At 44.5% G+C, this 12620-nt stretch overlaps 1 protein-coding gene across 2 annotated transcripts in view; it reads left to right on the top strand.

Annotated features, from left to right (window-relative positions):
- Window positions 1–10886, top strand: part of DNAJC1 (DnaJ heat shock protein family (Hsp40) member C1) — a 180521-nt gene extending 169635 nt beyond the window's left edge. The window contains exons 10-12 of one of the 2 annotated variants that reach the window (XM_019973029.2): window positions 6786–6834; window positions 8123–8517; window positions 10657–10886. In XM_019973029.2, coding sequence (XP_019828588.2) covers window positions 6786–6834; window positions 8123–8517; window positions 10657–10725 — 513 coding nt within the window. In that variant the 3' untranslated portion in view covers window positions 10726–10886. Of the gene's footprint in view, window positions 1–6785; window positions 6835–8089; window positions 8518–10656 lie in introns of both variants that reach the window. The other variant, XM_070800810.1, reaches the window with a different exon arrangement.
- Window positions 10887–12620: the final 1734 nt, after the last annotated feature.

The following is a 12620-nucleotide window of genomic DNA, read 5'->3' as shown; positions in this document are numbered from 1 at the left end:
TAAAAATTCTCAACAAAATATAGCACACTGAATCCAGAAACTAATAAAAATAATTATGTACCCTAATCAAGTGGGATTTCTAAGAATGCAAAGTTGATTCAATATCTGAAAATCAATAAATGTAAATTCATCATCAATTCATAGATCTTCCCTGTAGCTCAGATGGTAAAGAATCTGCCTGCAATGCAGGAGACCTGGGTTCGATCCCTGGGTCAGGAAGATCCTCTGGAGAAGGGAACGGCAGTCCACTCCAGTATTCTTGCCTGGAGAATCCCATGGATAGAGGAGCCTGACTGGCTACAGTTCATGGGGTTGCAAAGAGTCGGACACGACTGAGTGACTAACACACACACACACACACACACACACACACACACACACACACACACACACACACACAATCAGTTGAGGTCAGTCAGTTCATGGGGTTGCAAAGAGTCGGACACGACTGAGTGACTAACACACACACACACACACAATCAGTTGAGGTCAGTCACTCAGTCACTCAGTCGTGTCTGACTCTCTGACCCCATGGACTGCAGCCCCCCAGGCTTCCTGTCCATCACCAACTCCTGAAGCTTGCTTAAGCTCATATCCATCAAATCAGTGATGCCATCCAACCATCTCATCCTCTGTTGTCCCCTTCTCCTGCCTTCAATCCTTCCCAGCATCAGGGTCTTTTCCAATGAGTCAGTTCTTTGCATTAGGTGGCCAAAATATTGGAGTTTCAGCTTCAGCATCAGTCCTTCCAAATGAATATTCAGGACTGATTTCTTTTAGGATTGACTGGTTTGAACTGCTTGCTGCCCAAGGGGCTCTCAAGGGTCTTCTCCAACACCACAGTTCAAAAGCATCAGTTCTTCAATGCTCAGCTTTCTTTATAGTCCAACTCTCACATCCATACATGACTAGTGGAAAAAACATAGCTTTGACTAGATGGGCCTTTGTCAGCAAAGTAAAGTCTCAGCTTTTTAATATGCTGTTTGTCATAGCTTTTCTTCCAAGATCTTTTAATTTCATGGCTGCAGTCAAAATCACCATCTGCAGTGATTTTGGAGCCCAAGAAAATAAAGTCTCTCACTGTTTGCCATAAAGTCTCCCTGTCTATTTGCCATGAAATGATGGGACTGGATGTCATGATCATATTTCTTTGAATGCTGAGTTTTAACCCAGCTTTTTCACTTTCCTCTTTTACTTTCACTAAGAGGCTCTTCAGTTCCTCTTCACTTTCTGCCATAAGCATGGTGTCATCTGCATATCTGAGGTTATTGATATTTCTCCCAGCAATCTTGATTCCAGCTTGTGCTTCTTCCAGCCCAGAATTTCACATAATGTACTCTGCATATAAGTTAAATAAGCTGGGTGACAATATACAGCTTTATAGTGTACTCCTTTCCCAATCTGGAACCAGTCTGTTGTTCCATGTCCAGTTCTAACTATTGCTTCTTGACCTGCATACAGATTTCTCAGGAGGCAGGTAAGGTGGTCTGATATTCCTATCTCCTTATGAATTTTCCATTTTGTTGTGATCCACAGAGTCAAAGGCTAACTCATCATAAAATCATATCATCCCTGGTGGCTCAGATGGTAAAGAATCTGCCTGCAATTCAGGAGACCCTGATTCAATCCCTAGGTTGGGAAGATACCCTGGAGAAGGGAATGGCAACCCACTCCAGTATTCTTGCCTGGAAAATTCCATGGACAGAAGAGCCTGGCAGGCTACAGTCCATGGGGTTGCAAAGAGTTGGGTACAACTAAGCAACTAACACTTTCACTTTACTTTCATCATATTAATAGAATAAAAAATAAGATTATCTTAGCAGAAGCATCTTACAAAATCCAACACTCCTGCATGATAAAACAACAAATTAGGAATAAGTGGGAAGTGCCTCAACCCAATAAAGAAGATCTACTAAAAACTTCAGTTAAAAGCATGCTTACTGGTGAGACAGAGGATGTTTTCCTACTAAGATCAAGAATAAGACAAGGATGTCTGCCCTCACCACTTCTATTCAAAATTTATGAGGTTCTAGCCAGAGCAGTTAGGTGAGAAAAGTAAGACTAAAAAGGAAGAAGGAAACTGCCCTTGTTTGCTGATAACATGATTTTATACATACAAAATGCTAAGTAATTAACTAAAAAACCAATGGAACTAATAAAATTCATCAAGATTTCAGGAAACATAAATGTACAAAAATACTTTATGAACAATCTGAAAATGAAATTAAGAAAATAATTTCATTCATAATAGCATCAAACAATAAAATAGGAATAAACTTAACAAAAAGAAGTACACACTTCAAAAACTAGAAAACATTGTTGAAAGAAATTGAAGATCAAAACAAATGGAAAATTATCTTCTTTTCGTGGATCAGAAAATTTAACATTGTTATTTAAGGCTGCTATTCCCCTAAATGTCAGAGCTAAAACTATAAAACTATTGTGTTGGCAAAAAAGTTCATTTGTTTTTTTTTTTTTCCCATGACATCTTACAGAAGAAATCAAACGAACATTTTGGCCAACCCAATCTTAGAAGAAAATAGGAGGCTAAGTCATGACCTTGGATTCAGCAAAAGTATTCTTGGATGGGCCAACCAAAGTCCAAGCAATGTGCATATCATCAAAATTAAAAACGTTTATGGTTCACAGGACACCACTAAGAACCTGAAAAGACAACCTACACAATGGGAGAAAATACTTGCAAATCCTTTATTTGATAAAGTACTTATATCCAGAATATAAAAAGAACCAACCCATACAACTCAATAATAAAGACAAATCTGGGGCTTCCCTGGCGGTTCAGTGGTTAAGACTCCTGAGTTCCCACTGCAGGGTGTGTGGGTTCAGTCTCTAGTTGGGGAACTAGGAAACCACATGCCACATAGCACATTAAAAAAAAAACAAACCCTTACCCAAATAAAAAAGGAAAAAAGGATCTGAACAGACATTTCTCCAAAGAAAATATACAAATAGCCAATAAACATGAAAAAAAGTGTTCGGTATCTCTCATCATCTGGGAGATGCAAATCAAAACCACAGGATACCACTTTACACCCACTAAGATGTGGAATAATACAACAAAATTGGATTATGAGTTTTAGGAGGGATGTAGAGAAATCAGAAGCCTCATATACTGCCGATGGGAATGTAAAATGGTGCAGCCATATTGGAAAGCAGTAGGGCAGTTCCTCAAAAAGTTAGACATAGAGTTACCACGTGACACAGCAGTTCCACTGCGAGGTACATACTGTCCACCCACAGAAAGAAAAAAGACAAACGAAAACATATGCCCGCACAAAAATTTATACACAAATGTTTATAGCAGCATTATTTATAACAGCCAGAAGATAGAAATAAATGTTTATCAACTGATAAAGGCATAAACAAAACGTGGTGTATCCACAATGGAATGCTATTCCCCAATAAAAAGAAATGAAGTAATGATATATTACAACTTGGATGAACCTGGAAAACATCACCTTAAGGGAAAGAAGCCAGCCACCAAAATGCACATATGATTCCACTCATATGGAAGTCCAGGATAGAGAAATCTACAGATCCTCAAATCCACAGGTCTGTAGAATCTCTACAGGGATTCATAGTTGCTTACTGCTTGATGAGAAATGGGGTGGGATGAGGAGGATGGAGAATGATAGCTAATTGGTATAGGGGTTCTTTTTGAAGTGATAAAAATGTTCTAAAATTGGTCATGATGATGGCTGCACGTATCTGAATATACTGAAAACCACTGAATTATACACTTTAAGTGGATGAACTGTATAGTCTGTGAATTATATCTCAGTTAAGCTGAAAAAAGTCTTCGTGTACTGTTGTAGAATAATCTCCAAAATATTTTGTTAAATAAGTTGCAGGAGTTTAAAAAAAAGTTATTCCATATCCTATATGTAGGTTGTGTATCCTGTAGTTACATAAATCCATAAATATGTTAAAATTCACAGAACTGTACAACAAAAGAAAAGGTAATTTTATCGTATGATGATGTAAAAACATAAAATCTTTAAAAATACAGTAGAATTGAGAGAGGCGAGATATTGTCACCAGAGTTGGTAGTTCTGGTGGTGGACATTGGGAGAAGCTTCAAGAAGAAGTTATACTTGCAAGTACCTTGAAGGATGGTTTGGCTCTGGACAGATATTTAAGGAGAGGTTTGCTAAAGAAAAGAAAATAATTTCAGACAAATGTTAACAATGTCTAAGAGTACAGGGTAGGGAATTTCTTTTTTTTTTTTTTAATTGGAGTATAATTCCTTTACAGTGTTGTTAGCAGGGTGGGGAATTTCTGACCATCTGGGGAGCATTAAGATAGCTCAGTGGTTAAAGAAAAAAAAAATCCACCTGCTAACGCAGGACACACAGGTTCAGTTCCTTGGTTGAGAAGATCCCCTGGATCTCTCCACTGTGGGATCTTCCCACTCCAGATTTCTTGTCTGGGAAATCCTTTGGACAGAGAGGAGCCTGGCGGGCTACCGTCCACAGGGCTGCAAATAGTCAGACGTGACTTAGCAACTAAACAACAAAAGGGAGCATTAATTGTTCAACAGGATGCATACAGGAAAGAAAATAGATTGTGGATTTCCCTGTGTGTCAGGTTAAGAATTAAACACTTTGTTGTATGGTCACTGGTGAGCCATCAGAGGTACTTGATGAGAACTCAGCCTTAGGGATATTATTCCATAGAACTGCTAACAAGTAAGTTTAGACCCGTTAGAAGGCTGTAATACTAATTTAGTTAGAGAATGAAGGGCTAATACAGGTGATGGAGACCTGAGATGGGAACAGATGGAATCAATATCGTGAAGAATGTGGAACTGGCTGGAGAGGAAGAAAAAAGCCCCCAAAATTGGCCCTTCGATTTTGAGCCTATGTGACTGGGATGATAATACTGTTAGGAAAAGGAAGGAAAAGCAGAGAAGTTGATGAGTTTAGGTTGGAATTTGTTTAGTTTGAGGAGCTAAGAGATCTCTAAGTAAGGGACTTAATGGCAATTAGACAGGGAAGCCCGTGGTATGGTCAGCACCACACCCACAGATTAAACCAACCTTGCATGGAAAATATTTGGGGGTAAAAATCTAGAAAGTTCCAAAAGGCAAAACATGAATTTGCATCACACTGGCAACTATTTACACAGCATTTAGATTGTATTAGGTACTGTAAGTGATCTAGAGATGATTCAAAATATACAAGAAGATATCGTAGGTTATATAAAATGTGAGAAAGATATATGGTGATACAATCAGAATTTTGAATTGGGAAAGCTGGAAGTCAGGGAAGCTTACATTGGATAACCTTAAGTTTTTTTCCCATAAAATAAGCAAGGTCATTCATAGAGTGGAAAGTAGGGGATAGAATTAAAGAGTGTTTCTAAGCAGCTTTAAATATTTTCTCTAATTCTGCCCTTTGTATGAATGAAAAACAAATGATCCACATCAATTATAATAGGTAATATTTACTGAGCCTTTAACATCTGCTAGGTATCATGCTAAGAGCTTATTTCAAACTTAAAACATCCCTAACAGACAAAAGGTATTAGCAGTTTTATCCACATATTACAGAGGGTAATACATGAGACAGACAAAGGATGGAAATAGCTCAAGGTTACCCAGCGAATCAGAGGTGGAACCGACCGAATACAGGATCTAACTATGAGCTGGTCACAGGATATTTTCTGAGGTTTTACTTTCAAATTTCTTTAAAGCAATGAAATATTGGTTCAAGAATTTACGTGGATTAAGGGGAACAGAATACAAAGTATGTATTCCATGTATACAATGGAATGTAACCTCAATAAAGTTAATAAATGGAGAGAGGATGACTTGTTTAATTAGTGCACTGAGGCAGATAACTATCCATTTTAATTTTTGTATTTAATGTTGATCTCATGTTTAAAGTATATATATAGCAGCAACCAGAGCAGTGGTAGGGCTGAGATGGACTCAGGGGCACAGGGAAAACGTTCTAGGGTAACAGGAATGTTCTATAATTCGATTAGAATGTTGGCTACATGTTTTGGTCAAAATTCATTGAAATGTACACTTAAAGTCTGTACATTCCACTCTGTGTAAATTTTATAGCAGTTTTAAAAAGGGAAATCTATAGACCTCTAAGACATCATTAAATTAAAAAAAAAAAAAAACTATTCTGAAAAGAAAAAAGCAAACTGTAAGGTGAGACATACAATATAATACCATTTGTTTGTAAGAAAGGGAATAATTCTTTCTGTGGATCACTCACGTATGTATGTAAATGTCTTATGGTTCTTGGGTCAAACTGCCCTACTCCACCAAGAGGTCCTTCCCCCGGGATCAATCTTAGTGCCCTCAGGGTTTCTGGGATGCAAGGACAGACTCTTATATTAGCTTAAGAGTAAATCTCTCCACTGTTCATAATATTCATTGGTATAAGTCTCCAGTGAAGAAACATACTCTTTCAGGAAGCTGTACCTAAAAATCATGATGTGTTTGTATAATGATTTTGAAAACTAGTACATCTTCAGAAGCAGCCTTGTATAAGGGGGCTGAATGGGCTGAGTTCTTGTCCTGACTCTGCCACTTGATTAAACTGATATTTTGGAGCAACTCCTCTAATCTCTCTGGGCTTCAGTTTTCTTTTGGTTAGAAAGAATGGACTGAGCTGATGCCTGAGGGTCCATCCAGGTCTAAGATTCAATAAGCTCTTTTCCTTCACATGGATCTTGTATGAAATAGGTCACCTCACCTACAATAAACATGTGGAAAGTCAGCTTTTCTCTTTTATATTTTGAAACAGGTGACAACCAAAGCCAAGCAACTGAAGGATTCAGTTACTTGCTCCCCAGGTGAGTCAGCACCCACTCCATCCCAGTAACCTCAAGCCATGTCTTCAAAATAACCCTCATTTCACAACTGCTTAAAAAATGATGGTGTTTAATAGTTGCGCCAATGGACTCTACCAGTTGTCTCTCTGAAAAGGGTCCGTTTACAATCACCCACCAGCCAATCCAGCCCTGCACACACAGTGGTGCTAAGATGTACTTAAATAAGTTTGAGGAGCTGTAGAAACCTTGTTGTTCTTTAGTATGGGAGAAGCTGGGGGCAGGGGACACATGGGAAAGCCAGTCTGGACGGTTTTTCCACACTGACCACAGTTGCCACCGCACACACAGAGCATCCTTGAGAACAGATCAAGCAGTTTCCCCAAGAATCTGTGTTTTTCAGAATCCATTTTCTCAAAGACTAAATGGAATTAGAGCCCCATACTGTTTGCTTGAAACCAGGAAGTGCGCCTTCAACCTTCCAACTCTACTTAAATACAGGTCCCTGTACTCGATGTAACCAGCCAGCAACCAGCAAACCCTGAGATCTGGAAACGTCTCCCTGGGGAGGACAGGGCGTGGATGCTAAGGACTCAGGGGGGAGGGCATTCCCGATTGCTTTCCCACCAGGACAGCTGTTGGTCTAGCATGAAGGCAGGGACCGGCTAACAGCGTTCTGTGAAAGATGCTCCCCTCCAAGACGGTGTCCAGAAACATGCTCTTGAAAAGGCAGCGAGGAGTTCGGTGGGCCGTGGACAGGTCTTTCTAAAGAGTAGGAGGGGTCAGGAGTATGTGAGGAGGGCAGGAAAGGCGTGGTTGAACATTTGCGGGGTCTCTGAGGTGACGCCTGTGGGTGGCGGTGGCGCAGGGCCCCAGGCAGTCAGCGAGCCCAGTGAAGGGTCTGACACAGTCTGCTGACACTCGTGGAGTTAGCAGCAACCCTGGGTCCTGAAGAACATCCTTCCTAACCTAGAAAGTAGGCGGTTAGTCCTTGCACTTCCTCTGATCACAGCCGACTCTGGAGGCCCCTGTTCCTTAGAGTGGTGGAGGGACCACGGCCCGGAATCAGACAGAGAGTTCGGATCCCAGCTCTGCTGCTGCTGAGGCTGATGTCCCTCCATGTACAACTGCGGTAGTGATGGCTATCCTTGTAGAATACTGGGAACGTTCAGTAAAATACACGCAAAATGCCCCACCACTGTCTGCTGCGGCGGCCACACCACCGCGGCTCTTGTTCCCTGAACCGACCTTGCCTCTCCCCACGTGTCCCTCCACACAGGGATGGTCAGGCTCTCGGAACTCAAATCCACAGCTCAGAACCCCAGGCCCACCAGGCCCACCGCAGCCTTGCAGGACAGCATCATCACCCAGCGGGAAGAGGCCCAGTCGGCCACGGAGGAGGAGGAGGAGGAAGCGGCCGAGCTGGGGGCAGAGGCCGCGGAGGAGAGCCGGCCACGGAGGCGGAGGCTGGCCCGGCCCCTCGAGCCGGAGGAGCGGGTCCGGGGGAAGAGGCAGAAAGACTTCGACCTGTCAGAGCAGCGCGAGTCCAGTGACGAGGAGAGCCAGCAGAGAGAGCGCCCGCGAGCCTCAGAGGAGCCCTGGACTCAGAACCAACAGAAGCTTCTGGAACTAGCGTTACAGCAGTACCCGAGGGGATCCTCTGACCGCTGGGACAAGATAGCCAAGTGTGTCCCGTCCAAGAGCAAGGTGGGTGACGCCCGGAAGGCAGGCCTCTGGGGGCTCCAGACACAGGGAAGTGGCTTGTGGCTGCACCCGACCGTCCCTCATCTCACGCCTCCTCCTGTCCTTTCTATCCAACCCATCCTTCTCCTGCCAGCTGCCTTCCAGTAGGCTGCCTCTGACAGTGTGTGAATCTGTGCACTCGACTGAGCATAAATGAGGTCGAGAGTCTAAGTGTCATCATTACACCGACCAGTTACTTTTTCTCATTGAAAACCCCATGCACAGAACATTAAGTTCCCTATGACAGTGCTGCCAACCTTCTGGAGCCTTCGTTCTGCCAGTAGGGGCTAGGCCGGGGGAGGGACTGACAGGTGGACACCAGGACCAGGATCCAGCTTGTCCCTGCAGCGCTGTCCGCCCCGTTTACAGCTCCTTAAACACGTCCGTAGAGGGTTCCCAGACACCAGCTCAGGGAGTGGGCTGCCCCTGTGGAGAAGCAGGCCCCACCCGACGCAGGCTTCAGCGCTGACAGTGCAGAGCCTCCCATGTGATCTCAACTCTGGCCCTCCCTGACACACACAGTCTCCTGGGCTCCTTTCCTCGTACCCACACCCTTTGAGACACCAGGAACACTGAGAAATCAAAAGAGCCAATCTCTGCTGCCTTCTGTGCCCACCACTCAGAAGCCTGTGGGCACACTGATGTTCATTTACACTTTTTTTAAAATTGAAATTCAGTGTTGGGAAATCTAGCTTATGGCCACGGATGTCCCCATGTGTATAGGTCTAGTTTATCTTCTTTAAAATAATGAAGTTAAGAATTCCTGAGGAGAAGAATAAACCATTAGCTGTTTAAGAAACACAGCTCCTTCCCAGCCCCTCTGACTGATTTGCCAGAAGAAATGATTCTCCCTGAATTCCTCTAGCACTTGTGAGTACACAGGTATTTACAGGTAGGATGAACTGACAATGGGTTAAAATGAAGGAGCTGCAACCATGGATTCCTAGAGGTGGGATGCTCAAACTCACTGCCTTGGGGGTTTGGAAACCTTCCTGTTTCAGGGAGGAATGTCCTGCAAGGGTTCCTTCCCTTTAAGCCTGACATCAGAACGAGGTCCAGGGGAGGTTCAGCCATCCCTGCTGGCTCGCTGCCCCTGGGTGACTCCCCGGAAGTGGCCCACAAGCCACTGGGTGACTGGGGCCTAAGAGAGGAGCCAGGCCCCCGGCGCTGCCCCGGCAGGCCTGCTGCTCAGAGCCCAGAGCTCCCGCGTCCTCCAGTGGAGCTCTGGGCCGCTGAGCACCACATCTCACGCTTGGCTCTGCCAGGGGCAGAAGAGTTAGGAAAAGGCTGATGTTTTAGGCAGGTAGTCCTTGGGGAGAAGGCATTGGCACCCCACTCCAGTAATCTTGCCTGGAAAATCCCATGGACGGAGAAGCCTGGTAGCCTGCAGTTCATGGGGTCGCCAAGAGTCGGACACGACCGAGTGACTTCACTTTCACTTTTCACTTTCACGCATTGGAGAAGGAAATGGCAACCCACTCCAGTGTTCTTGCCTGGAGAATCCCAGGGATGGGGGAGCCTGGTGGGCTGCCGTCTATGGGGTCGCACAGAGTCGGACACGACTGAAGCGACTTAGCAGCAGCAGCAGTCCTTGGGGATGCAGAAGAGGCACCTGTTAGATGTTTCTCTCAGAACGCTGCTAAAGCCAAAACCCCAGGAGGAGAGTGAATACTCGTTCTTTGTCCCGGGCAGCTGATAAAGTCATTTACAGCAGACCACAAACCAGTGACCTGGTTTCCCACATGACCTTAAGTTAGTGAAGGGTTACGGTGCCTCCAGGGTGTTTCTGAGCAGAAACAGAGATGGTTCTGGAAAGTACCCTGTGATACACAAGGGAGCAGCGAGGCCGATCCGTGCTTCATCAGGGTCCTCACCCCAAGGAGTGGCAGCCACAGGCAGTTGGGTCTTAAGCTGCCAGTTCTGCAGCCTGAGGGGCTGGAAGACCAGCCGGTGCTGGGACGCGTCCAGGGAGAGCAGAGCATGTTCCCCGGGAGGTCCAGGCCGACAGGACAGCCCTTGGTCAGGACTGCGCATGGCGGGCTAACCCCACAAGGGGCACGCTGATTGTAACTGTCACCCCACCACCTCTTTCTCTCTCTCCAGGAAGACTGTATCGCTAGATACAAGCTGCTGGTTGAACTGGTTCAAAAGAAAAAACAAGCTAGAAGCTGAATCCTCTGGAAGATGTTGTTTACCTCCATTTTCCAAAAGGATTATTTTTTAAATCTTATGCAGAAATTTACATTTTGTACCTCAGTATTTCTATACGTCATGTGCCTTAGTGAAAAAAAAAATTAAAAATCTAAAATAAACGTTGTGCTACATTGTTTAAACGTATTGTGTTAACAGAAAAACAGATTTGGGTATTTTATAAATTATTTTCTCTCTCATCACTGCAAAGCTTAATTTCCTGGGGACAAACAGAATAGTGTTTTTCTAACAGTCAGGCGAATACATGAAGGAGCATGAGTGAACTAATGTGGAATTAAAACATAGTGTTTCTTTGACCAAAGAGCACACCAGTTGATGAGTAGCAGGATGCTGGTGTTTTGGGAAGAAAAAAACCTGGTTGGTATATTGAGCTAGCTAGTAGTAATGTGGGGTTATCTTAACTCTATGTATTAATATGTAGATTAATATATGTAATTATATAAAATATGGATACATTATATGTATCTAAAAAAAAGTCTAGATGCACACGGACATAGGTAATAAACTGTGATTTGCAGAAATACATCCCCAACTATAGAATTTCCAGAGAACACATAGGCAAGGTTTTTAGGATCTGATGACTTTGGGTCCCACTTTTCAACATCCAAGTTAAAAATCACTATTTTGTGCTGTTACTTTTGAATGAACCGTCACCATCAGCTGTGCACTCCTTTTTAAATATGTCATTTGCTCAGGACTTGGAAATAGTTTGCTAAAGTACAAACTGCCTAAACTTGAAAACCATTAAGATCACCAGGACACATTTCAGGGAGGTGCTCTGATAAAATATCCATACAGACATGGTTTTTCTCTAATGATTGAAGTGAGGTTCCCAGAGCAGGCTCAGGTGGCACTGGCTCTGTAACCTTCTAGCCTGAGCAGGACACACGTGGCCCCAGGTCAGCCCGCCTCTGATGCTGTGAGGGACCAGACCACTCGAGACGTCAAGAAGAGCAGTGGAGAAAACAGCTCCAGGTCGTTGTTTCCACGAACTGAGTCCTCGGGCAACAGCCCTTGAGTCTCATCTGGGGGTGGGGGTGGGGCGGGGGGGCACCTTGCCTGCAGGTCAGGAGCCTGTCACGGTGGCACCAGGGCCAACAGTTTCTGCCCCAGGACTTTCTCCTGGAGCCAGTGGGGCTGTGACTGCATTCAGTGAGGGACAAGCCCTGCTCCCTGTTCATATGGGGTGTCTCAGTGAAAAAGTTGATTCACAGAGGGAACCATGAAGGGACGGTCCTAGTAGCTTGCCAGGCCCTGGGTCCATTCTGTCTCTGGTCCAGCATCAGCCTGTCTTTCACACAGCTTGCCTGTCCAGCTGTGACATTCTGTATCACGACCACCCTTTTCACTTATGGTGCTTTAAACTGGGTCTCTGTTACATGTATCCCCAAATCCCATTACAAGGTTTCTGGGCTTCCAGTGTTGGGAGAGCCCCACACGGGCCCAGCGATGCCTTAAGAGGTACAGTTCAAGATAAAAGGTCCTAATTTGCCTACATCGTTATCTTCTGCACACTCATTAAGGAGGTGTCCCAGCATGGTTTGTCCTGACTGCCCCTGCCACCAGCCCCTCTAAAACCAGAAAGCGGCCCTTTCTGCATGGCCGGTCCTATTCAGGGGACACAGAGTGGCTAGTTTTGTTGAGGTAGGACCAGTGGGCCTGGTGGGGAGGGTTCACGAGCATAGCAGGACACAGGAGACCCATGGGTACTTCCAAAGGAGGTTTCTGACAGGTCATGTGGGCACCAGGCCTGGCCTCCCTGCCCTTCCTGACTCCCAAGGAATCCCTCTCCAAACCCATCCCCTCAAAGCCCCAGCTTGTGATCTGTCTACTCACACCTCCAAGGCCAAGCTGTG

Source organism: Bos indicus, chromosome 13 (assembly GCF_029378745.1).
Source record: "Bos indicus isolate NIAB-ARS_2022 breed Sahiwal x Tharparkar chromosome 13, NIAB-ARS_B.indTharparkar_mat_pri_1.0, whole genome shotgun sequence".
NCBI lineage: Eukaryota > Metazoa > Chordata > Mammalia > Artiodactyla > Bovidae > Bos > Bos indicus.
The sequence above is the reverse complement of the archived record's forward strand: the minus strand, read 5'-3'. Positions and strand labels throughout refer to the sequence as shown.